Here is a 26,731-nt window from a genome sequence, read left to right as displayed (position 1 = left end):
CGCCTGCCTTTGGCCCAGGGCGCGATCCTGGAGACCCGGGATCGAATCCCACGTCGGGCTCCCAGTGCATGGAGCCTGCTTCTCTCTCTGCCTGTGTCTCTGCCTCTCTCTCTCTCTCTGTCTCTCTCTGATGACTATCATAAATAAATAAAAATTTTTTAAAAAAGTATGCTAAATTTGTCAGATCCGTTTTTTCTAAGTATAAAAGTTATGTATGAAAAGAATATATTTCTTTAGGAATTTATTTGCATATTTTTGTGTGATTAGTATCATAACTAAAATAATTTACATAGGATGGCCTATCTGAAACAGTCCTTTAAAACCAAAACATTTAATTCTTTATTTCAGTTTATTTTGTGGAATACCAGTAAAATTTATTTCATCTGCCTTAAATTCACTGTAACACAATACCTCTGTATGCCTCTCCCTGTAAAAGAAGGAAAAAGGAATTAAGCAAAACAGGAGAGAATATTTGGAGGATAAGCTTAAGGTAGTTTTGAATTTCATAGGAATCTCCTTTGAATGGCATATAGAATAGGAACCAACAAAGATGGGCTAAATGCAGAAAAGTATTTTAACTTTAAACTTCATATCTTTCATTCCAACTCATTTAAACAACTCTAACTTCAGAGGTTGTGACAAAAAGAACAGTAATCTATTATTAAGGTTCTTAAGGAAGCTTCTGAAGATACATATTAACAATGACAGTTTCTATAGTTGCTGAAATGTGTGTTATAGTTCTTTTATTCTGATCCAACTATAATTTTTTAGTCACTCAACTTCGATTTCTCAGTGTCCTTTTATCTTCTTTGCTACTACTAACCATTCTGCCAGAAATAAGGGACCTCGCAAAAAAGTTTTCCAAAGAGGAGGAAATAAGTGAAATAATAAATTATGTAGTTATTTACTTAGATTTACTCTTTTCAAAAATACTGTGATTCTCACCATAACTAAAATTTGTCTAAGATTATGGTTTATCAACAGGAGGAAAAGTAAAAGACCAGAGAAGCAAATGAGCTATAATAAGGAAGTAGGCTCAACACTGGTGGCAGAGAAATGTCTTAAGTGGTTTTAGAGACCATCAGCTTGAGAAAGACATTTTAGCACCATATTTAACAGAATCTAATAGTATAAACATTTATAAAAATGGGGTAGACAACCCTTGTCTAAAATGAAAGACACAATATTTCATTTGTAAGTAAATTTTTTGATAAGGATTGTTTTAGTTTGGAAAAATGTGAATATGTTAACTATGTTTTAAAGGGAAGTAGATTTCGAAATATTAAATTTCATATTAATGAAAATTATTTCTCTACTTGAAGATACCTACATCTTAATACTGCAATTTTTAAAAATATCTCCAGATGTAAGTACATCTTACCGTAGCTTTTCATCATATAAGACAGCATCACAACTTTTCTCGTTGTTTTCCTAGCCCAAGTTCACAAATGACTTTTATTCAGTTAATTGGTTAGATCATGTGATGATGACACACACCGATAACAGATTCAGGACCCTTCTTCATTGTCGTTCTATAGCCATGTTGAATGGCTAATACTGATCATCCGTCTTTAAATGGGTACCTATGGATCACTAAGGGCACTGAACGAGACTCATGACACACCTGTTCAAACACATTATCGCTATTGAAAAATTAGTTCAGAAGTGACTATTTTGTCGTTTCAATCAGTAGAATCATCTTTGTAATTAATTGCTAAGAATTTTATTCTTTACAACTTTTATTGCTATATTTGGAGATATTTCTTTGAATCTCCTTAAATAGGTACAAGTAGTAATTTTCAAAAACTGAACAAAAGGCCATCTGAACTTATTATGCTTTTAATTTTGGTAGTGAATTCCAAAGTGATTTGTTGTAGAAATTTTTTTTAAGTTTTTATTCCTAGAAAGTAGAAATATAGTTAAATTTAGGAAATTTTAATGAATACATGTTTCAAAGAACAAATGTCATTTGAGTGAAATGTGGTGTAGCAAAAAAATATATAGCTGAAGTATTCATAATGGCGTTCTAGTATTGATTAGCCTATTAGAGCAAGTCTTTTAATTTTAAATATTATTTTACATTATAATGAGGGGGGAAATGGGTTTTTCATAGCACCAAATTGTCCTTAAATCAACAAATCCCTGATTAGCTACAAAATGCAAAGAAAACACAGTGCAGCATGATCATTACACATGACATTTATCATGTTACAAGAATATCAACGGGAAAAATCAATCACATGAGGAAATTGATGCAGCTGTATTTTTATGACTGATTTTTTTTTAATTTTTATTTATTTATGATAGAGAGAGAGAGAGAGAGAGAGAGAGGCAGAGACATAGGCAGAGGGAGAAGCAGGCTCCATGCACCGGGAGCCTGATGTGGGATTCGATCCTGGGTCTCCAGGATCGCGCCCTGGGCCAAAGGCAGGCGCCAAACCGCTGCGCCACCCAGGGATCCCGCAGCTGTATTTTTAATTGACTCATAACAATAGATCCTTCACCTTTTGAAATAATTTCTTTAAAGGTTTTTCTTGATAGGCATTTAAGTTAACTTTAGTTCCCGTTCCCAAAAGGCACATGGGATATTGGCTAATGTATTTATTTTTATGAATATACTTCACCAGTGTCCTGGGGTCCTAGTCAGGACCAGTGTCATTTTTATCTATTTTATCATGGAATTTGTTCCTTCATCTGATGAGCACTTAGTGAGAAATACTTTCTCACTACAAAACTTATCTCTTGAGATAATCAATGAAAAAGGAATAATTCACTCTTTGTTCCATATAAACCACTGTGTATAGCAGTAGTCAAGATATGTGAACCTCTTTTATTTCCCCGCATATTTAGGTTCAAATCAGTGACCCTTCATAGCAACAGTATTGGAGTTAATATCAGAGTCTAGCATTTTCTAAATCTACCCAAGTCATTAGTGATAAAGCTTCCCTTTTTTTTAGATAGCCTTATTCATTTTACATGACTAAGAGATATATTTTAAATTAGTTTTGTATCCCTGTACAGAAAACTTCCAGAAGGAGATCAGTGATCATATGCTTGCTTCTGTGGTAGGATTAGTGCAGTATACATTTAGTATCTATTATATAGAATATTTCACCTGAAGATTTTATTCTCATTATAGCACCCTACTTAATATTTTCATAAAAGGCAGTATAGATATTTTTAAGATGGCACTGTTGAAAATTAAAAAGGAAAGAAATGGTTGAGTCCATTTCACTAAGTTAAAATTTAATTAAACAACCTGATTAGAGGACTGGGTTGCCTTTTTTCCAACCCATGGCATCTTTTCAACTCCTATTCATTCCCTCTCACTGCAAGGAAAAAAATACTAATTCACCTGTCAACTCAGCAGATCATTTTGTTGTTGTTGTTGACCTAGGTAAGGGAAAGAGACTTAGTATTTTACCTTTTTAATAACTACATTGTTGTGATTCAAGCTCATAAACTGAGAGGAGAAACCGAAGTATACAGAGCATTTTTTGTTACTTTTTAAAAAAGTCATTTATCCCTATTAGATTGAGTTAGGATTTTTCTTCTCCCCTTCTAATCTAAAACTTTAGGAAAACCTCAGTATGTTTTACAAAAGAATTCAGTAGCTTGTCTTTCATTAACGCAATAAATATAAATACTGGCAACTTACAGTTTTTGTGATACAAGAAAACTAGTAACTGTTAGTGTTGCCATCATAATTTCATTAGTGTGGCTTCTTTACACACTTTCTCCAGTGACGCAAATACAGACGTGATTTTTTGGAACATCAAACTTATGGCTGCCTTCTCTCTTCTTCATTACTTATGTTGGACAAACTGCCATTTTCACTTGCCAAAAATAATCCCACAGTTCAGTAGACTTCAGTTTTGAGGTCTCTCATGTCCTCCTTAGACCACCAGTAACTTTGTCTCTTGGAGAACAGAAATTGCACACTTCTTTTTGATGTTTAATAAACCTGACTCTTTCCTTAACCCCTGAGGAAGAATATATCAAAACAACAAATTTTCTAAGCAATATCACTGGAAACATAGCAGCAAATCCCTTTGGAATGCATCCTTTGGGACACAGGCCAAATTATTTTTGTATCAAACTTTATGAGATTTGTTAAAGTGATAATAATACTAAAGTCTCTATTAGGGTAAGATAAGTCATTGGTATTTTCTCTTATCTGTATCCATATACAGAAATGACTAAAGAGTCCCCAAATTTTGGTAGTATCTGTATTCTTGTGCTGTAAAGAGCTTTAAGAAACTAAGGGTAAATTATGGAGTGTACATAGTTAGGTTTCTCGTATATACTATAACCAAGGCCATGAAACTCATGTTAAAATAGGAAGCTTATCTAATTCTACCAACTTCCATTTTCCCCATTACTCCCTACCCACTGCTTCCCTCACTACCACCTTATACACACACTCTGCTATATTTTAGGAAATGTTTTTTTCCATCTCATTTCTCCTCCCTTCTGTTTTCTTGGCTTTCCAACTTACTTCTATAACCTTTCCAATGATACCCTATGGATTATGCTAAAGTATAATAAATAAATCACATACTTTACTTGAGTCTGTAGAAAGACCTTATACCATCAAACCATAGTTAATAGAAACTGAGAGGTCTTTTTAAAGAAGTGTAACGTAAAACTCTACTCTTTTTCACATCTATCCTTAGCACTTTAGTGTTTTTTATGAAATGCTTTATAGTCCTAACTTTCCTGGTTCTACTAAATAATTAAGTAATAGTTAAGTACTTAATTATCAGGTAAAGTTCCCAAACTTATTCAAGTGTCAGCTTTCTCTTCTACCATTAAAATTAATGAATTTTAGTATGAAGTAATTATTAAGTACATTTTGTTTAAAAACCTTTCTCTCAGGCAGCCCGGGTGGCTCAGCAGTTTAGCGCTGCCTTCAACCCAGAGTGTAGTCCTGGAGACCTGGGATTGAGTCCCACATCGGGCTCCCTGCATGGAGCCTGCTTCTCCCTCTGCCTGTGTCTGTGCCTCTCTCTCTCTCTCTCTGTATCTCTCATGAATAAATAAATAAAATCCTAAAAAAATAAAATAAAATAAAATCCTTTTAAAAATTAAAAATAAAAACCTTTCCTAGTTCTAGGAAATATATTTTAAAAGTGGTACAAGTTTTAAGCTCATGCTTTTTTGGTTCCAAATATAAGTATCTGTTCACATTGGATGCCCCTAAGCAAGTTGCTGCCTTTTTTCTTTCATTTATCCTTAAACTTCATAAGCTAACAAAAGGTTTTATCTTCTACCTTCTTTGTCTTTTAAACCTACCATATTTCACTTTTTAAAATTTCTTAAAGTTTGCACCATGAAACAGTATTACTTTCAGGAGTGTGACTTTGAAGAGAGTTATGTGATGGTACTATTTTCATCTAACACTTGGGGTGCATTTAAGTGTCCATTGCTTTCTGAGTCTTTTTTTGTTTTTGAGAGAAAAAGCCCACATGTGAGAAGAGTGGTAGAGGAGAGGAGCAGAGGGAGAAGAAGAGAAAGAATCTAAATCAGGCTCCACACTGAGCAGGGACTCTGAGGTCATGACCTGAGTCAAAATCAAGAGTCAGTTGCTTAACCCACTAAGCCACCCAGGTATCCCACTTTCTAAGTCTTAACAGACTACATTTTATTGATTTATAATTTAAACATAACAGTTATGAAAATAAATACTATAAAAAGGCCTGTAAATAACAGTCTTGACTTTGCTGCCTCTCAGGAGAGAGTCATCCTGATAACCTATAAATTTGAAAGACAGTCTTGTTTTCCCAACCTCCTTTAACCTCTTTTCCTATAGCCAAAATAAGAGACTGGGTGTTAACCCATCATCTCACACAGTTACAGGGAAAAGAAAAGAAAAAAAGTTCTCATGGTGATAAGAATTCTTAGGATCTACTGTCTGAAGAAGTTTACTATATACCATACAGCAGTATTCGCTGTAGCCATCATGTTGTACATTACATCCCTACTATTTATCTTATAACTGGAAGTTTGTACTTTTGACCACCCACCTCCCCATCCCTACCTCTGGTAACCACAAAGCTGGTCTCTTTTTTTCTATGAGTTTGGTAGTTTTATTTTGTTTCTAGATTCCACATACAATGAGATCATGAAGTATTTGTCTTTATGTGTTTTAGCATTATGCCTTCAAGGTCCATCCATGTTGTCATAAATAGTAGGTTTTTCTAATTTTTTATGGCTGAATAATATTCTATTGTGTGAGATACATCTATACCACAACTTCTTTCTCCATTTGTCTACTGATAGACACTTAGGTTGTTTCCATGTTTTGACTATCATAAACAATGCTGCTACAAAAATGGACTTACAGATATTTTTTTGAGTAGTTAGTATATTCATTTCCTTTGGATATATTTCCAGCACTGGAATTGCAAGATCATCTGGTAGTTCTATTTTTAATTTTTTGAGAAATCTTCACACTATTTTCCGTAGCAACTGTACCAATTTACAGTCCCACCAACAGTGCACAAGAGTTCCCTTGCTCACATTCATCTAACATGCATGAGATGATATCTCATTATTTTTAATTTTCATTTCTCTATTAACTAGTGATGTTGAACATCTTATTGTGTACCTGTTGGTCATTCATATATCTTCTTTGGAAAAATGCCTATTCAGGTCCTTTGCCCAATTTGAATTTGCATTATTTACATTTTTTTACTATTGAGTTGTATGAGTTCTTTATATATTTTGGATATTAACCCCTGACAGATATATGGTTTGTAAATATTTTTTCCCATTCTTTAGGTATTTTATTTTCACTTTGTTGATGGTTTCTTTTGCTGTACAGATGCTTTTAGTTTGATATAGTCTCACATATTTTGTATTTTGTTATTTGTGCTTTGGGTGTGATTTCCATAAAATCATTATCAACTCCCATATCAAAGAGTTTTTTTCATAAGTTTTCTTCTAGGAGCTTCATGGTTTCAGGTTTTAAATTTAAGTCTTTCATCCATTTTGAGTTAATTTTGTGAGTGGTATAAGATATGGATCAGGATCAGGCTTCGTTTTTTTTTACATATAACTATTCAATTTTCCCAGCACCGTTAATTGAAGAGACTGTCTTTTCTCCATTGAGCGAGTATTATTGGCTCCCTTGTCAGATATTAGTTGGCCATCTGTATTTGGGTTTATTTCTGGGCTCTCAATTCTGCTTCATTGTTGTATATATCTGTTTATATGAAGGAGGCATTTTTAATAATTGATTATCTTATGTCCTTTGCTTAGGGTGTTCCAGTGATGGCAATAAGAAACAAAATGATATCAGAAGGACTAGACCCAGATCTTCTTGAGTAAGTAATTATTCTAATATCATATTATGCCAAGATGTTAAATTTATCAGTTATAATAAAAATATTCCAAGCTTTTTTTTTCCCACTATACAGTATTTTATGGTTGAGGAAACCACCTCATAGATAGTGTCTCTGCGAATGTTAGAAAAATGAAAAATCTCTCTTCTTCTACTAAAACCAGCCTTTGCACATTTTAGGAGCAGTTTCAATAGATAATTGATGAATCTATATATCCAAAAGAGATGGAATTTGATGACAGTTTTGCTCCACAGCAGTAGCGTCCAACAAAAATTTTTTATGCTACCTTTTTCTTTTCCTTTTTATTCTATTCTTTCCTTCCTTTCTACCTCCTTTATTCCTTCCTTCCTTTCTTCCTTTCTTTCTCTACCAGATTTTTAAGACCTTAGTGTATAGGAAAGTTACCATGATCTAAGTTGAGCCAGATTGAGAAATAAATAGGATAAAGCCACTCTAGGTCCGCATTAATAATTGCTGTGAAACTAGATATCTGTTTGTGTGAATTTTATAAAAAAAATGTTTTTGAGAAATGCTGACAAATTGTGGGTTAGAATTTTGACAATAATTTATTCCATCCAAGGAAACCTGGCTACATCGCTCATTCTGGATAAAATATATCTTAATGGATTATTCAGAGCTAGTCTGTTTTTCAAGTATCTAGATATTTGTAAAGTGTCCAGTTTGGGGTTTTAGTTCACCCTGATGTATTCAGTTATGTTATCCAGACATTCATACTCTACTAGCAATATACTTTGAAATTTTTCTTGGCGCTCAGCCCTTCAAGAAAATGTGTGCATTTTGGAGGTAAAACACAATAAATGTCTTCTTCTCATATTTTATCTTTTAAAAACAATATTTAAGAATTTTTTAAAAGTCTGTAAGAACAGATTTCACACATGTATCTACATTTAGTATATATCCAAGTAGCAAACAGTTCAAATACAATGGCATATATTGGTAATTTGAGCTCAGACATCTCCAAGATATTTGGCATTTGTTCTGGAAATTGTTTCTGACACACACTTTAGAAACAGATGGTTTGTGACATATATTTTAATGTGAATTGAGCATATGGGTCCAATCCATTTTGGTATTCATTGGAATATGTTATAAATATATTTAACATTGACCATGACCTCTTTTTTGCTTCTGGATACACAGTAGACCTTCTACAATAACAGAGCTAAAATGACCTTTAAAATTATTATTTTTCTCTCTAGAGAAAATGTAATGGAAAACTAACCATCCAGTTAGCATCAGCATATGTTGGATATCCAATCTCTTTACCCCCTACCGGCTTCATTTCATCCTCTTCCCAGTCTAAACCTACTTCATAATCTTTTACTTCAATCAGCTACCCACACCAAGAACTTGAAAGTCATCCTTCAGTCTATCCTATTCCCTGTCCCTATCAGTCACTATGATTTTTTTCATTTTTAATATCTCTCACAGCTGACCACAGGACTCCATGCCTATTGCTGTTCAGCTCAAGCCCTCATCATTTCTTACCTGAACTATTATTATAGCTCCCAATTGGTTTCCTTAATTCTCTTTCAGTCTGTCACTAAAGCCTTAGTGAATCTAAACTTTCTGTGACTTTCAACTGCCTTCCACACATAGTCTTACACCTTAGAATTGCAAATAGATGTTTTTATCATCAAGACCCAGACTCTGTTGCTTTATTTCTTACCTCTCTTCCATACATTCCTATAGCAGATGACTGGCAGCTCTCTGAATGTTATTCTCCTATTCCCTTTTAGTGTCTTTGATTTTTTTTTCTCCTTGAAACTCCTTCCCCCACCTTATTGGCCTGGCTAATTTCATATTTGTCAAGACTCTATCTAGGTATCACCAAGGGAGGAAGTCCATGGATGACTACCAAGGGGAGAATCCCCAGCACCCCTAATACTTCCTTGATGTATCTCATTTAGCAAGTTTGAGGACCCATCATTGTCTGTAAATGTTGAGAAACATTCAGTTGCAAGGTGGTGCCAAGTGTTGGGATAGAATTCCAGTAACAGTTAACATTGTCTTACAGAAAAGCTTCTCCTCAACCACAGCCTGGAGCCTGAATTCTGATCCATTACCTCATAAGTACATGCCATGGGTCACAAGGGTTGGAGTGGGGGTGACTCACTATAACCTATCACCACTACTACTAGAAAACCAGCTTCAGCATTTAGCTAGATACGATAAGTGAAATCAAAGTGAAATCAACTGTCGTGTTAAAGAAGGATTCTGGCATTTGGGGAATTATGTTTACAGAAAATTTGGGAGCCTCACTTTGGGGAAAAAAGTCTGAGATGATGAAGGAGAAGAAAATGTATCATCTGAGGGAAGAGTATACTTTTATTTAGAATTTTAATACATATTAAGCCTCAGCCAAGAACTTTCAGTAAACATTGTCTTGTTTTTACTTTAAAGTATAAACATGCACTTTTTAAAAATTAGCCTTAGGTGGTAAGACAAACTCATACAACTATTAGAGGAAATAGTTTAGATCTGTCTGCACTGAGCAAAAAGCAAAGCTGAGGGTAATATAGAAATAAAGACTGATCACAAATACATTATTATTTGATTGACTTGTTTGTATAAAAATTTGGAAACTAATTTTAAAATAGTTTACATAATAAGGGAGAAGAAAAGTTGGCTATTTTCCAAGAAAAAATGACTATCATTGAATTTTAGAAAGTCTGTGAAACTGAAGAAAAGTCCTGATAATTAGCAAATAAAATTTGTTTGCTAATAAATGATTATTTTTAAAACTCCAAGTTTTTGAGAATAACAATAGTGCTTATATAACCAAGAATTATTCCTGTTTAGCTTGTAAAAATTAGTTTCCAATGCTACTGAGATAAAGACATGTGAAAGAATACCTTTGTAATCATCATACTCTAAAGAGTTTAAGGGGAGACAAAATGGAAATCTTTAAGGTTAATTTGTTTTAGTTTTGAATTCAGAACTGTGCAACAGGTAAATTCTTTTAATCAATGCCTAATCTTATGGGGCAAGAGGGAAGTTTCTCCCTTATCCTATTCTTTTGTATACTTGTATGTCTCAGAACGATAGTTACTATTATTATCTAGCAATTACTACTTCTACTATTCTAGAATACATAGACTGCCCCCTGGACCTGCCCAGTAAGAGATGAAATTCATAATGGTTAAGGCACAGGCTAAGACAGACTTTAGAAATGGTTTGCATATTCAGATTCTGCTCTGCCACTTTCTAGCAGTATGACGCCAGACTAATTATTTAATTGCTCTCTGCATAAATTTACTCATCAGTAAAGCCAGAAGAATTCACCCTTCACAGAGTTGTTCAGACTTAGTAAGAGAATGATGTAAGCACTTAGCAGAGCTCTAGACAAGCAAGTCCAATAAATGTTAGTTGTGATTTACAAATGCTTTAATGAGGGATTATGTAGCAAGTTGTAAACAATTGGATTTACCAGGCTTTTGGATCACAGCTTATTTATAATAATTTAGTTGTCTATATACCATTTTATTTTCAACAAGATGTATTTAACATACACGGAGTGGTTATCCTTTTGAATTATTCTGTTTTCTCAAACTGAAAAATCTGTATTTTGAAATTTGCAGTAAGTAAAGAATAGACTTCTGAAAATGAAATTCAATTGGTCACACTCTTTAATATTAGTGGAGGAGTACAGTTTGTAGCATTTTTTGAGGTAAAATTAGTATATAACATTATATGTTGCAGGTATACAGCATTGTAATTTGACATCTGTATACACTACAAAATGATCACCACTGAAAGTCATTACCATCATCCATCACCACACTTTATTCACTCATTTCGCCCACTCCCACCCCACTTCCTCTCAGGTAACCACCAGTCTGTTCTCTGTATCAATGAGCTTATATTTTTATTTTGTTAATTCATTTGTTTGCTTTCTTTTAGATTCCACATGTGAGTAAAATCATTTGATATTTTTCTTCCTCTGACTTATTTCACTTAGCATAATACCTTTAAGGTCTATCCATCTGTTTTGTTGTAAATGGCAAGATTTCATTCTTTTTTATGGCCTAGCTGTATTCATTGTATTCATTGTATACAACCTCTTTAGTAGTCATCCATCCAATGATGCACATTTAGCTTGTTTCCATTTCTTGGTTATTGTGAATAATACTGCATGAAGGTGCAAATATCTTTGTAAATCAGCATTTTTGTATTTGGATAAACACACAAGTCAAATAGCTGGATCATGTAGTTCTATTTTTTGAGGAATACCCATACTTTTATCCACAGTGGCTATATGGATTTGCATTCCCATCAACAATATTTGAGGGTTACCTTTTCTCCACATCCTCACCAACACTTGTTATTTCTTGTCTTTTCAGTAATATCCATTAAATCCAATGGGAGGTGATATCTCATTGTGGTTTTGATTTGCATTTCTCTAATAATTCGTGATGTTCAAGATCTTTTCATGTGCCTGTTGGTCATCTGTATGTCTTCTTTGGGAAAATGTCTATCCAGATCCTTTGCCCATTTTTAAATCAAGTTGTTGTTATTTTGTTACTGAGTTTTCTGCGTTATTTATATATTTTAGATATTAATCCCTTAGATACGTGATTTGTAAAGTCTTCTAAGTTTGTTGCCTTCTCATTTTGATGATGGTTTCTTTTGCTGTGCAGGAGCTTTTTAGTTTTTGTTGTAATCCCATTTGTTTATTTTTACTTTTGTTTCCTTTGTTTTTGGAGTCAAATCCACAGAAATATCACCAAGGCCAATGTCAAGGAGCTTATTCCATGTTTCCTTCAAATAATTTTATGGTGTCAGGTCTTACATTCAAGTCTTTAACCCACTTTGAGTTAACTTTTTGTGTGTGGTATAACATAGTGGTCTAGTTTCATTCTTTTGCATGTGGTTGTCAAGGACAGAACATGAGACTCCTAACTCTAGGAAATGAACAAGGAGTAGGGGAAACAGGTGGGCGGGGGGATAGAGGTGACGGGCACTGAGGGGGGCACTTGATGGGATGAGCACTGGGTGTTATGCTATATGTTGGCAAATTGAACTCCAATAAGAAAAATATACAAAAAAAATTTAAAAAATAAATAAAATACATGTTTATTGAAAAGACTTCTCTCTTCTCCATTGTATATTTTTTGACTCTTATAAGTTAATTGTCCATTTTGTGTGGGTTTAATTCTTTGTTATCAGTTCTGTTCCATTGATCTCTGTGTCTATTTTTATGCCAATAACATTCTGTTTTGATTATTATAGCTTTGTACTATAGTTTGAAATTAAAGCCTGATACCTTCAGCCTTGTTCTTTCTCAAGATTGCTTTGGCTATTAGGGTTTGGTTCCATATAAATTTTAGGATTATTTGTTCTAAAAGGCCATTGGGATTTTGATAGGGATTGAATTGAATCTGTAGATTGCTTTGGGTAGTATGGACATTTTAACAATATTAATTCTTTCAATCCATGAGCATGTGATATTTTTCCATCTTCTTCAGTTTCTTTCATTAGCATCTGACAGTTGTCAATATACAGATCTTCCACCTCCTTAAAGTTATTACTAGGTATTTTATTCTTTTTGATAAAATTATGAATGGAATTATTCTAATTTCTCTTTCTTTTCAAATTAATAAATTTTATATTGGTTACATGTTGAAATAATATTTTGGATTTATCAGGTTAAATAAAACATAGTAGTAAATTTTTTTATTGGAGTTCAATTTGCCAACATATAGCATATGTTGCATATAGCATATAGCAACACCCAGTGCTCATCCCATCAAGTGCCCACCTCAGTGCCTGTCACCCAGTCACCCCCACCCCCCGCCCACCTCCCCTTCCACCACCCCTAGTTCGTTTCCCAGAGTTAGGAGTCTCTCATGTTTTGTCTCCCTCTCTGATATATCTCACTCATTCTCTCCTTTCCCCTTTATTCCCTTTCACTATTTTTTATATTCCCCAAATGAATGACACCATATAATGATTGTCCTTCTCCAATCGGAATATGCTGTATTTCACTCAGCATAATACCCTCCAGTTCCATCCAGGTTGAAGCAAATGGTGGGTATTTGTCGTTTCTAATGGCTGAGTAATATTCCATTGTATATATAGACCACATCTTTATCCATTCATCTTTTGATGGACACCAAGGCTCCTTCCACAGTTTGGCTATTGTGGACATTGCTGCTATAAACATCGGGGTGCAGGTGTCCCGGCATTTCACTGCATCTGTATCTTTGGGCTAAGTCCCCAGCAGTGCAATTGCTGGGTTGTAGGGCAGATCTATTTTTAACTCTTTGAGGAACCTCCACACAGTTTTCCAGAGTGGCTGCACCAGTTCACATTCCCACCAACAGTGCAAGAGGGTTCCCCTTCCTCCACATCCTCTCCAACATTGTTTGTTGTTTCCTGTCTTGTTAATGTTCACCATTCTCACTGGTGTGAGGTGGTATGTCATTGTGGTTTTGAATTGTATTTCCCTGATGACAAGTGATGCAGAGCATTTTCTCATGTGCTTGTTGGCCATGGCTATGTCTTCCTCTGTGAGATTTCTGTTCATAACTTTTGCCCATTTCATGATTGGATTGTTTGTTTCTTGGGTGGTGAGTTTAAGAAGTTCTTTTTTGGATAATTTGTTATTATTATAGGAACACCACAGATTTCCATATGTTAATTTTGTATCCTGGTACTTTACTGAATTCATTTATTCTAACAGTTTTTTTGGTATGGTTGTTTGAGTTTTCTATGTATAGTATCATGTCTTCTGCATATTGTGACAGTTTTACTTTCTTTTCAGTTTAATGCCTTTTATTTCTTTTTCTGACCTAATTTTTGTGGCTAGGACTTCCAATACTGCGTTGAATAAAAGTAGGGATAGTGGGTATCCTTGTCATATTCCTAATTTTAGAAGAAAAGCTTTCAGTTTTTCAGTATTGACTTATGTTAGCTGTGGGTTTGTTATATATGGCCTTTATTATATTGACATGTGTTCCCTCTATATCTACTTTGTTCATTATTTTTATCATAAGTGGTTGTTGAATTTTGTCACATGCTTTTTATGCATTTATTGAGATGATCATATGATTTTTGTACTTCAGTTTGGTAATGTGACCTATCACATTTATTTGTGGATGTTGCACCGTTCTTGCATCTCTAGAGTAAATCCCACTTGATTGTGGTATATGATCCTTTTAATGTATTATTGAATTCAGTTAGCTAATGTTTTGTTGAGGATTTTTGCATCTGTGTTCATCAGGGTATGTTAGCTTGTAAGGTATGTGTCTTTGTGTATGTGGTGTCTTGGTTTTGGTATTAGGGTAATGCTGGCCTCCTAAAATAAGTTTGAAACCATTCCCTCCTCTTCAATTTTTTTTGAAAGAGTTTTAGAAGGATAGGTATTAAATCTTTGGATGTTTGGTAGAATTCACCATGAATGAAGCTGTCTAGTTCTGGACTTTTGTTTATTGAGAAGTTTTGATTACTGATTCAGTCTTCTTACTAGTAATTGGTCTATTTAGACTTTCTATTTCTTCAGTCTTGGAAGATTGTATATTTCTGGGAATTCCTTTCTTCTAGGTTGTCCAATTTTTTGGTAATTGTTCATAGTACTCTATTGTGATCTTTTGTATATTTATGATGTCAGTTGTAACTTCTCTTTCCTTTCTATTTTACTAGAGGCCTCTTACTGTTAGTCTAGCTAACATCTTGTCAATTTTATCTTTTCAGAGAACCAGCTCTTAATTTCATTGATCTTTTCTATTGTTTTTTTATTCTGTTAGTTCCATTCTGATCTTTTTTTTAAGATTTTATTTATTTATTTGAAAAAGAGAGAAAGTACAAACAGACGGAGCATCAGAGGGAAAGGGAGAAGTAGGCTCCCTGGGACCTTGACCTGAGCTAAAGGCAGATTCTTAACCAACTGAGCCATCCAGGCACCCCCCCCCCCCACTCTAATATTTCCTTTCTTCTGCTGACTTTTAGTTTCATTTTTTCTTCTTTTTCTAGCTCTTTTAGGTGCAAAGTTAGTTGGTTTGAGATTTTTTTTTTCCTTGTGGTAAACTTGTATTGCTATGATCTTCCCTCTTAGAACTGTATTTGCTGCATCCCATAGATTTTGGTATGTCATAGTTCCATTTTCTTTTGTCTCTGGATATTTTTAAATTTTTTCTTTGATTTCTTTAACGATTCAGTGGTTGTTCAGTAGCATGTTATTAATCTCCACATTTTTGTAGTTTTTCCAGTAATCTTAGTAATTGATTCTACTTTCATACCATTGTGAGTGGAGAAGATGCTTGATAAGATTTCAGTCTTCTTGAATTTATTGATTTGTTTTGTGCCCTAACATGTGATCTTTCCATGTGCACTTGAGAAGCATTGGTATTCTGCTACTTTTGGATGGAGTGTTCTGTATATCTATTAAGTCCATCTGATCTAATGTGTCATATAAAACTGATGTTTCCTTATAAATTTTGTTTGGATGATCTATCCATTGATGTAAGTAGATGTAGTATATTGATTTGGCTAATGAAAGCTTGTAATTGAATCAAGCTATCATGCAGTCTTTAAACTAAACCAGCTCAGTTGGCATTTGCCCTGAGGGTATTTATCCAAAAGACATTTATACCTCCTCCCAGACTATGGAATGACCACAGTTACGGTTGCCAGAAATAAAAGTAACCACCTCAGCCTACTTATCGTTTTCCGACAAGAGGGAGTTTACTAGTGGTAATCGAAAGGATTCTAGAAACCAAGAAAACTTTCTGTCCAGCTCCCTAAGGGAATTCCTTATCTGCCAGTGATCTTTTCTACGTCCTGCTACACAACAACATAATGGATTAAAGTTTGGGCTTTGGCTGGTTGAGAACAGGATAGACTGCAATTTTTCAACTGAATGATTCCAAAAATAGTTTTTCTGCTCTTTTTAAAAATCCTTGCTGAGCTGGAATCCCATTCAATGTAATTGTCACTTCTCAACCACTGGCTGGCAGACTTGCTAGAAAGTACAGAGCAAGGAAAAAACAATGTCAAAATATTGTTATTGGTCCAGAGCTGGAGACCTTGATTACAAGAAAGAGAGAAATAACAGAAATACTAAAGATATGGTATTAAAAAACATTGTGATCTACCAATGACTAGTGAGCAAAAGATAAGGGAGCAGCGGGGAAGTAAAGGACCCCAAGATAAACAGCAAAAGCCAATCTTTACTGGGAAAGCTGGCTGTCTATTTTTTTTTTTTTATAGTAATAGGCATTACATTTTCTCCCTATGTACCACAACAAAGGACAGGATATATGTGTGTTGATGGGCATTCAGATGGGAAAAGACCAAAGTATGTGTAGTCTGAATAAATGTAATGCTGAAGTAAGTCTCCCCGGCTACTATAATATCAAAGTCTGAATTGTCATTTTTATAACCACCTCAGAGGTCTTTATATTGTCAGTACAATCTTGGTTTAGGAATTTAGTGTTTTGCTTTTTCTTTAAGACCACCTGTTTCCATTGCATAGAGCTATGACTGAACACTACTAATTGACAACAGGATCATGTGACATTATAGGTTTATGTGTGCTATAGTTGATATTGAAAAGTAATTTGAATGATAGCTACTATAATCTCTCCCCATAACCTACTCAGCAATATTTTTACTAACAATGTTCTTGGCACTTAATCTGCTTTAAATTTAATGGCTTTTAAGTTTAAAGAAAATAAAAAAATACCTTTAAACTATTTATCTACATCAATAAATGTTTTTCCAAAGTATGTTTATATGTTTTGTGTCCTTAAAGTAACTGTGATTTTAAACACGAATATAAATATCTCTTTAATAAAACAAATTAAACCAATGGAACTTGTATGAGTTTAAAGTTTTTGCTTTTATTAAGACTTTTATGGATAATCTTGGTGCCACAAATTATATGTTTATTAAAATGTAGCTACCAAGGTAGCGTTTTTTATTGTATAGCCCCTAAAGATTGAGATTTTTAAAAAAACATACATGATACATCATGAATACACGAACTTTGTATGTGTTTCTGCATTTTGCTGATGAACTCTTTTTTAGTGATTCACTATATATTTGAGACACTGAGAAACTGTTATAAAGTCCTCATCTTCCCATTTTAATAGTGAATCTTGAGTTTTGAAAAACTAAACTTCAGGCCAGTACTTTAAGGTAGCAACCTTTTCGAACATATCTTTAAAACTTCTTTGCATGAGGGCACCTGGGTAACTCAGTTGCTTAAGCATCTGCCTTCAGCTCAGGTCATAATCCTGGGGCCCTGGGATTGAACCTGCATCTGGTTTCTACCTCTCCCTCTGATTCTCCCTGCTGCTTGTGCTCACGTACTGTCTCTCAAATGAATAAATTTTTAAAATTTTTTTTAAAAAACTTCTTTGCGTGAAAAACAACTTAAAAGATTCATATAAACAGGATCAAGTAAGAGCAATTCTGATCATAGCACAAAAAGCCAAAATTTTGTTTCCCTCAAGAATATGAATATCCAGTGTGGAAATGATACTGTTGTAAGCTTTATTATTACTATTAACTTTCCTATTAAGCTTTTCATAAAGTATTTATAAAATACTTTCATATACGTTACCTCATTTGATTCTCATAGTATCTTGAAGTTTTTCTCTTTTTTATATCTGGGTGGATGCTTTTTCTTTTATCCTAGCAATTCCAAGTCAAAGTAACCTAAAATTTATTTTTAAATGAACGAAGACAAACAATAACAAGTATTCGCAGAGATACAAAGAAAATGGAATCTCTGTGCACTATTGGTCGGAATGTAAAATAATACAGCTACTATGGAAAACAATATTGCAGTTCCTCAAGAAATTAAGCATGCTATTACCATATGGCTAAGGAATTCCACTTCTGGGTATATACCCAAAAGAAGTGAAAGCAGGGACTCAGACATGTATTTGTATACCATATTCATGGTAGCCCAAAGGTGGAAGCAGCCCACATGCCCACCCATAGGTGAATGGATAAACAAAATGTAATGTGTGCAAACAAAGGCTTATTATTCATCCTTTAAAAAGGAAGGAAACTCTCATACCTACTGCTCCTACCAAATGGCTTAATGTCATCGAATTTAACTGCAACATCCTTATGTTCTAGCTCCCAAATGACTTATTATAGTTCCCAAATGCAGCATGAATTCCCTTTCCCCCCCTTTATTCAAAATACTCTCATCCCCACTTATTCCCACCTTTTCTGTTTCTGGGAAACTCCTACTCATATCTGAATGCCCTTCACAGATTCCACTTCTCTGGAATCTTCTCTAACTCAACCTTGTAGAGTTAATTGCTTTTTCTTTTCACATAAGCATAGTTACTACAACTATATTCCTGTATATCACACTGTATAATAATAATTTGCATTTATGTCTCCCTCTAAAATATCTCCCTTAAATATCAGCTTCTCAGGGCAGGAACTACTTGTTATTCATTTCTCTATCTTCAGCACCTAACAGAATCCCTGGCAAAATTGTGGGTATGTGATGATGATATGATAGAAGATAGAATTTATTTAATATACTTACTATGTGCCAGATACTGATATACTTTACTAATAGCTCATTTTAATCATTAACAATCCAATCAGTTGGTTGGATCCAGAGTGGTTACATAGCTTCCCCAAAGTTGCTCAAATGTGTAGCAAGACTAGGAGTTGAATCCAAGCAGTCTGGCTCCAGTATCTGTGTTCTTAGCTACTATGCTATACAGCTGTGTGATGATCACATGTATTAAAAAATGGCTATACATATAAATTATGTAATTTCAGCTCCTTCTAGGCTTAAGAGGCTTTTGCCTTTAAGTAGCATTTATTTTAGAGACATCATATACATTGTTTTTGTTTGAGTTGCCATAGATATAATTTTGATGTAGTATTCAAATAATTCACTCTGATAATTTTTTCCTTTTTAATAAAGTAGAAACAGTAAGAAATCACCTATGGCAAAGAGAAATTTACTTGAAAAATGTGTCCAGTATTCATGCCCACTACTTCTAGAGTTCTTGCTTCTATGGAGAGCAGTGAAGACTGTGGTCTTGTGTTAGTATTTTAGACAGATGGAATATCAGTCAAAACTTAGAAAGTCAAAAACCAGCTTTAAAGTTTTAGTATTGAGTGCATGTGTCTTCCTTAATAGTCATTATCAATCTGGAAGCAGAACAAATGGATTTATGTTTGACCCATTGTTGGAAAGCAGTGTCAGCATTTGTTTTGTAGCATGACAGAATTTTTAAAAACTCAGCCATAATTTCTAATAACAGAATTTAAATGATACATTTAAATTTAATGTACATTTTTTAAGTAATAGTAATTACATTTGTGGCAAAGAAGACTCTTATTGATTGGTTTCCTAATTCTTTAATAAGAGTCAAGGAACCTGAGGGACAAATAAATCTGGTAGGTTTTGATTATTAAGGCTGGCTACATCATTCTTCCTTTCTCTCTTAATTTCCCCAGTATACTTTACTCACTTAATATACTTTCTTAGTAAGAGTGAATAGAGGCTGAATGATAGTATTACCATAGCGATTAGAATGACTTACTAACAAATAGTATGGAGCCTGTCTTAAAATTTAATTTGGTTTATTATAATATATCTCTGCGGGGATCCCTGGGTAGCTCAGCGGTTTAGCGCCTGCGTTTGGCCCAGGGCACGATCCGGAGTCCCAGGATCGAGTTCCATGTCTGGCTTCCGGCGTGGAGTCTGCTTCTCCCTCTGCCTGTGTCTCTGCCTCTCTTTCTCTCTCTCTCTCTCTCTCTCTCTATCATGAACAAATAAATAAATAAATCTTTAAAAAATTAAAAAAAAATAATATATCCTTGCAAAGTTGGAGTTTAACCATTCCCATATCTCTTTGTTGTGCCTAAGGAATCTTTGAGACATATTTTTTACCAACTCATACTTTTTACATTCATTCTATGAAGATAAAATATAAGTGAAAGCCCTCCACAAATATTAAGAACTTCTTTTACCAGGCCCTCTTCCCCCTGCAAAATTTCCATATGGCTTGGGTTTCTTCATAGCTATTCTTTTACTCTCTTCCATTTTTAAATTTCTGCAGCTCTCCTGGAACATGAAGATTTTCCTTTCTTTCCATTTCTAGTTTTCCTTTCTCTGTACCTTCGGTACACTTGGAGGCTGCAGAGATGTAGCACTGGGCATGCCAGCCTCTCTACGTCGCATCTGTGTCTGTAGTTGGGTCTCCATGGTAATAAGCAGAAAGTGCTGAAGTAGCACACTCTGTAGGGACTGGCAAAAGAAAGCAGTGCTGTGGCCCATACAGGAACAGCCCTTAATCCCCGCAGTGCTGGGGAAGCCAAAGAGGAGAGCACGCTGTGGAGGAGAGCAGGAGACTCTCAGTTAAGGATGAAGACGTGGCAGATTTATTAGCAGCAATATTATAGGATGAACCTAATTTACATATAGTAAATTTTTTTTTCAACTGGAAAATTTTTCATTGTTCCCTTCTCTTTTAGGAGGCCAGATGCTCCAGTGCCTGATGGTGAAGGTGAAAAAAATACAGAAGAAAGTTCAGACAGTGAATCTTCTTTTAGTGACTAAGCTTAATTTTGATAACAGTAACATATACATGTGTAGGTATACATATACATTCTATAAGAAAGAGAACCTGAACTTGAACTCTTAATCATAAAACATCAAATGGCCATATATCCACCACCAAACTTCTTCTATGTTAAAAATAAATAAAGCATTTATAACCTGGCAGTATGTCTTGTTACCAAAATACGGAGCTATTACCAAAAAATAGAATAACCTAAATAGAGTGCCTTTAGTGCTACAAATACCAAGGTGTGGATATTTTAGGGATGTGGTGAGCATTGAAAATGAAGGCAATGTAATTTTGGCAATCAAAGATAGACTCAATGCAAAAAAAAGTGAATTTGGCTAAGTGAATTATTCAATTTTTGTGACTATTTTAGCATGGAAAGTATTATGTGCATTTGTAGTATGAGTGTTGTTAAGTTTCTGGCAGAGATTAATACCAGATTTAAATTTTCTGTGACAACCTGAGGCTTATATGTCATAAAATATGAATTTGGAATTTATTGGTCATATTTATTAGAATATAGAACTTTTTACCACTTGTCCATTAGTTTATATACTATCAAAGTGTCAGTCTTAGAATATTTATTATCAGTTAGAAATTGAATTGAAGGTAGTGTCAGTGTGTTTTAGAGTGAGCTAGCATCATGTGATCAACTCTTTTATTGCCAGTTAAACAGGTAGAAGAAAGTACTTAAAATGCTATCTTCACCTCATTTTGCAAATAATTCTTCATGAATAATTATTTGCACACTGTAAAAAATTCCTAAAATACGTACATGAAAAGGTATATAAATGTATTTGGTTAATGGTACTCAGTTTAGCCCACCTGAAAGTAGACACTGAGAAAAGGGCTTGGGGATAAGTTGTCACTTGTGAGGTGGTCACAGGATGCAGAAGTGAGAGAACAGGAAGAGCAAGAGGAATAAAAGCCACACAGAAGTGTATTGTTAAGGTTGCCATTTTTGGCTCTAAAACCTGTGGAGCTTACAAAATGCCTCCCCAAAATGCCCACCTGATACAGAGAGGATAATTGTTAACCAGTTTCCATACTCCCTTAGTTGAAAGTTACCACCAGGAGCATTGACCACCCCAGCACTTCTGGGCTACACTCTTGTGTGGGAAGGCAGGCTTCCCCCACATTGAAAAGGGACTTGGAACGGAAAATAAAAAGATGCATGGCTCACACCTGTGGTGTGATTTCACCAGCAAAAAAGCTCAAGTCTGAGCTTAGAACTGTCCATGCGGTTGTGGCTCTATCAGAAGTTGACAATGGGATGCAAAAGAGGTATTTGTTGCTGAATAGTCCTTGCCTGTCCAGAACTGCTTGAGTCCCCAAGTCTTCGAGGCAGTGGTCAGGCACATTCTGTAAAAGACTACCCAGAAGGATTAGACAAGCTCCATTCTTGTTAGTATTGAACCCAAGGCCAAAATATATTCCTTATCCTTCCCCTACCACCCATTTGAGGTTTTCGTTGCTCTCTGCCAGAAATTCAGCTGGTCTGGTTTGGTCAACTGCTAGAGTGAACCAGACCTTCTTCCCTTCAGGGACCTAGGGTCTTGGTTACTTTGCCTTTTTTTAGGATATGATTTTCACAGTTGTTTGTTCTCTGTTCACACCAGCCTTGAAAACATTAAGACATGCCCCCAATGAATCACCTGAGTTCCAGACACTCCTGTTTCATGTTATAGTCACATTCCTAACTCCTCGTGTTAACCAACATATTAATTGCCCTTTCTTGCCTGTTGTCCCACAGACATGAGCAGCCCAACAAGACCAATTGGCAGCTATAGCTTCAGTTTTCTGGAATCCTTACAGTGCTTCCTGGTGGAAGTGTGCCAGCTTCTTCCCTTTACCCTGTCAGGATACAAGACCTCCAATCCAGCAAAGCCTAAGGTGATAGGAATGGAAAACACATTCTACAAGTAGCTCACTGGGAATGGTGGTAAGAAAGGCCAATCCTATTTCTATCCTCTTGGTTCCTGCACCTCACAGCTGGGGACATGGCATCATATACTGGCCATTGGTATAGTGCATGTATCATCTCCTGGAAAATAGGACCTTAATCCTACAGGATGTTATACCTGAGCTGTTGCCTAAGCTGACCCTATTAATAGGTCATTTCGTTGTTCTCCTAGATTAACTGCTTCTGGATAATGCTGTATATGTAGGAGCATTGATCTAATCATTCAAAGCTTAGTTCCTGGATCTAAGGCATTGTAATGCAGGATACCATGTTGGTAATAGGCATTCTGTAGACTACCAGATAGTAAAGATGGCAGAGGTATTGCTGGAAGGGAGAGCAAACCTATACTAAGAGTACAAATTAATTACCGTAGGAATGAATTACTGCCTCCTTCAGGGTGGAAGGAAATTAATGCACACGAGTTGCTACCGAATAGCTAGTTGATTTTGATAAAGGAATAGTATCAAATCCTTGATCTCTGCTGGTGACAGATCACCTATTCAATAGTGGTAGTAACTAGATCATGCTTAAGGAGAGAAAACCCAAGCTATTGGGCCCATGCCCATGCATGACCTCCATCGTGTCACCATGATTACTCCATTCATGGGTTTGTGGTGCAAGCCTGGAGTGGTCAAGGACATGACTGGCTGAAATATACTAGAATCATCCTGTTTGCCAATCCTTACTTCCTATGTAAGTGTTCTCTCATTGACATTCCATGATACAAAAATCTGCACATTTTGCCATAATCAAAAAGACTTTATTCTTTTTTTTTAAGATTTTCTTTATTTTTTTCATGGAAGACACACAGAGAGAGAGAGAGGCAGAGACACAGGCAGAGGGAGAAGCAGGCTCCCTGCAAGGAGCCTGAAGCGGGACTCGATCCTGAATCTCCAGGATCACATTCCGGGCTGAAGGCGGTGCTAAACCACTGAACCACCCAGGCTGCCCAAAAAGACTTTATTCTTAACTCAAGCCTTGTCTTTCTCTATCAGCATGGATGACTAAGTGTGCTGTTTGAAACTGTCCATCACGAAGACTTTTCCCTCACCACTAATCTCTGTGGCCCCCTATGAGAGAGGCTATAGCGTAGAACCCAGCCATTGTTGGCTCACACCAACATATCAAGTTGGTCCATCCACGAACAAGGCCTACCTCTTCCTTCCTTATCTGTCAGCTGGCAGGTTAATATTGCAAAAAAGAGCTTCAGGTGCTCACCTCTCCCTATCTCCATGCCTATTGCCATATAATTTTATGTCACCTTCCCACTGTGGGTGGAGCATTCTACACCTTTTGATTCTGAATTTAGCCATATGATTTTGCCTTGGACCAATAGAATGTTAGCGATGGATCCAAGCAAAGGTTTGAAAAATATCTGGATGATTGGTGTTGTCTTCTCTTCTGCCTTTGCTATCGACATAAGGACATGACTAGGATAGTGTAATGAAGAATGAAAGTTGTGTGATGCAGAGCTAAGTTGTTTCCGTCACCCAGAAAGCCAAGCTCAAAATGTGAGCAAGCCCAGCCAACACCAGAACATATGCCTAGCCAATTCCCAGCTGGCCCTAGATGTGTGAATAATAAATGCTCATTGTTGATTCTCGTAAAGATGTTTTCGATTATTATATGGCATATTGTAGCAATAAATAATTGATACAACTGATCATAGGGAATTCCCCATGAGATTATAGGAATAGGTTGAAGGAGATGCATTAATGCAAGAGAGGTAAATGATAGGGGTAAGTAGGCTACCTGTCCATGTAACTTGCACATGCCCTCTGGACTTGCTCCGGCTTGATCCCAAATGCATCATTTGGATGCACAATGGATTCCTACTGTGACTACCTGACTTTGTGATTTAGTGACTGATATCACCCACCTCATGATGGGCAGCTCCATTTAATCACTGACATCAGATTTTCAGTTTCTAATAGGTACAGAGGCAGGCCAGGAGTTGCTTTTCAAACAATGAAAAGGCATGACTGCTCCAGAACCTAATATCAGTGCTGTCTATTAGAACTTGCCAGGGATGCTACACAGTGTACTACTCAGGTATCTGTAGGGTCAGTGGATACTCTGTCATGTAATCAGCTGAGCAGCAGGGCAGCTTATGTCATAGCCTGAACCTAGAACACAGCATTCTCTGCTACGGACTCCATTTGAAACTGGCAGCCTTCCAACTCTCCCCACAGATGTGTGAGAGCAGTGTTTGGCTTTCAAAAACCAAAGCCTCCAACATGCTATACCTTTATCTTAATGGTAGAGGATACAAGTTCAGTAACTTGTCCTCTACCCTCGAGGGGATGTCCTAGCATCCTCCAGACCATTGGACCCCTAAAATCTGCAAGGATCTGAATCTTCTATCTTCTAGCTTGTGTCTTACAGGGCACCACAGGTCCTTTCCCCTTCCTCTTCACTAAATCTGATTGGCCTGATTTACCAATACAAGTTACCAGCATGAGGTTTTGTGGAATATTAGGATGAACAAGATACCAGCAGACTACATAGTGAGGGAGGAGGAGAGTTAATAGAACCCTCTGATAGATTAGCATGCCTTGCTGTCCTTCCCATGTATATATAAACACTTTTGATGTTCTTAATGATTGAAAAAAGTTTTCCAGATCAACAGTCATCCACCAAAAAAACAAAACAAAACAAAAAAAGGGATACACCATGTCAGAGGCTATGTTGATATGTCCCAGGAAAGTTGTATCAGGCACAGGAGCCATGACTGACACAACCACTTGGTTCAGTTTGTGATGGTCCTTTGACTTCTAACCGTGGTCCTTGTAATTTAGTAGGTCATGCAGGTGAAGGGGGGGTAGCACCTCTGCATCCTTTAAGTGTTTGAAGGTGGTGCTAATCTCTGCAATTCCACTCAGAATGAAATATTTTTTTTCTGGTTTACTATCTCGGCTGGGGTGGTAGGGTAATTTTAGGGATTTGTACTTGATCCTCCCTACCATAATGGATATTATTCCATAGGTCAGCGAACCAATGTGAAGCAGTTAAGAATATCCCAGTTGTGTACTCATAGACCAGGGAAATAGCCACAGGGACCTATTTGCTCTGACTGAAAGTACTAAAGATGGACTGGAGCCCAGATTTTGTTACCTGGTGTCCATAATGCCCCACTCTTAATTAGGGAAAATGATGACATCTTTGATTGCTTGATATCAAGTCAGTTTGGCCATCTATCCAACAATATTTAAAAGGATTAAGTATGTGCCTTTCTCCATTGTATAGTTACTTTGACAAGTAGCTTATAGTTCTTTAGAGAAAGACTGAGCAAATATTTTTTTATATATACTTGTAGTGGCAAAGGTGGCATTTTTTTTTTAAGATTTTCATTTATTTATGGGGTGGAGGCAGCAGGGCGCAGAGGGAGAGGGCCAATTAACAAGACCTGAGCCAAAAACAAGAGTTGGCTACCCAACCAACTGCACTCAGGAGTCGCAAGTGGCATTTTTCAAAGCACTTTGGCCTCCTTTTTGATGGATGGACATGAGATAATAATTATAGGAAAACATTTATAGAAGCTGACATCAGCCTTCTCACCAGCTCATGCCTTTTTTTTTTTTCTGGCTTTTACAATGAAAGCTACACTCTAGTCTACTGCCTTGTACCCTGAGCATGAGGTACGCCATGGTATATTAGTCACCACCACAGATCTCTGCTCACCAAAGAGTCTTGATTGCCACCTCAACTCGTTGCCACTTCATTCACTGATGGTAGAATGTCACTAACTGCCTCCCGCCATTATGGAATCCTACCCTCCCAGTTAATACCACAGAACCTAATTCGGTGGTATTATATCCTCTCCTGTGAATTCTGGCCTCCAGAAT

General features: G+C 35.9%; 1 protein-coding gene across 4 annotated transcripts in view; it reads left to right on the top strand.

Annotated features, from left to right (window-relative positions):
• WASHC3 (WASH complex subunit 3) overlaps positions 1–21,081 on the top strand; it is a 44,724-nt gene extending 23,643 nt beyond the window's left edge. For all 4 annotated transcript variants that reach the window (XM_077846098.1, XM_077846096.1, XM_077846095.1 and 1 more), the window contains 2 exons: positions 7,264–7,328; positions 20,832–21,081. In XM_077846098.1, coding sequence (XP_077702224.1) covers positions 7,264–7,328; positions 20,832–20,916 — 150 coding nt within the window. In that variant the 3' untranslated portion in view covers positions 20,917–21,081. The remainder of the gene's footprint in view (positions 1–7,263; positions 7,329–20,831) is intronic.
• Positions 21,082–26,731: the final 5,650 nt, after the last annotated feature.

Source organism: Canis aureus, chromosome 13, assembly GCF_053574225.1.
Source record: "Canis aureus isolate CA01 chromosome 13, VMU_Caureus_v.1.0, whole genome shotgun sequence".
NCBI lineage: Eukaryota > Metazoa > Chordata > Mammalia > Carnivora > Canidae > Canis > Canis aureus.
The sequence above is the reverse complement of the archived record's forward strand: the minus strand, read 5'-3'. Positions and strand labels throughout refer to the sequence as shown.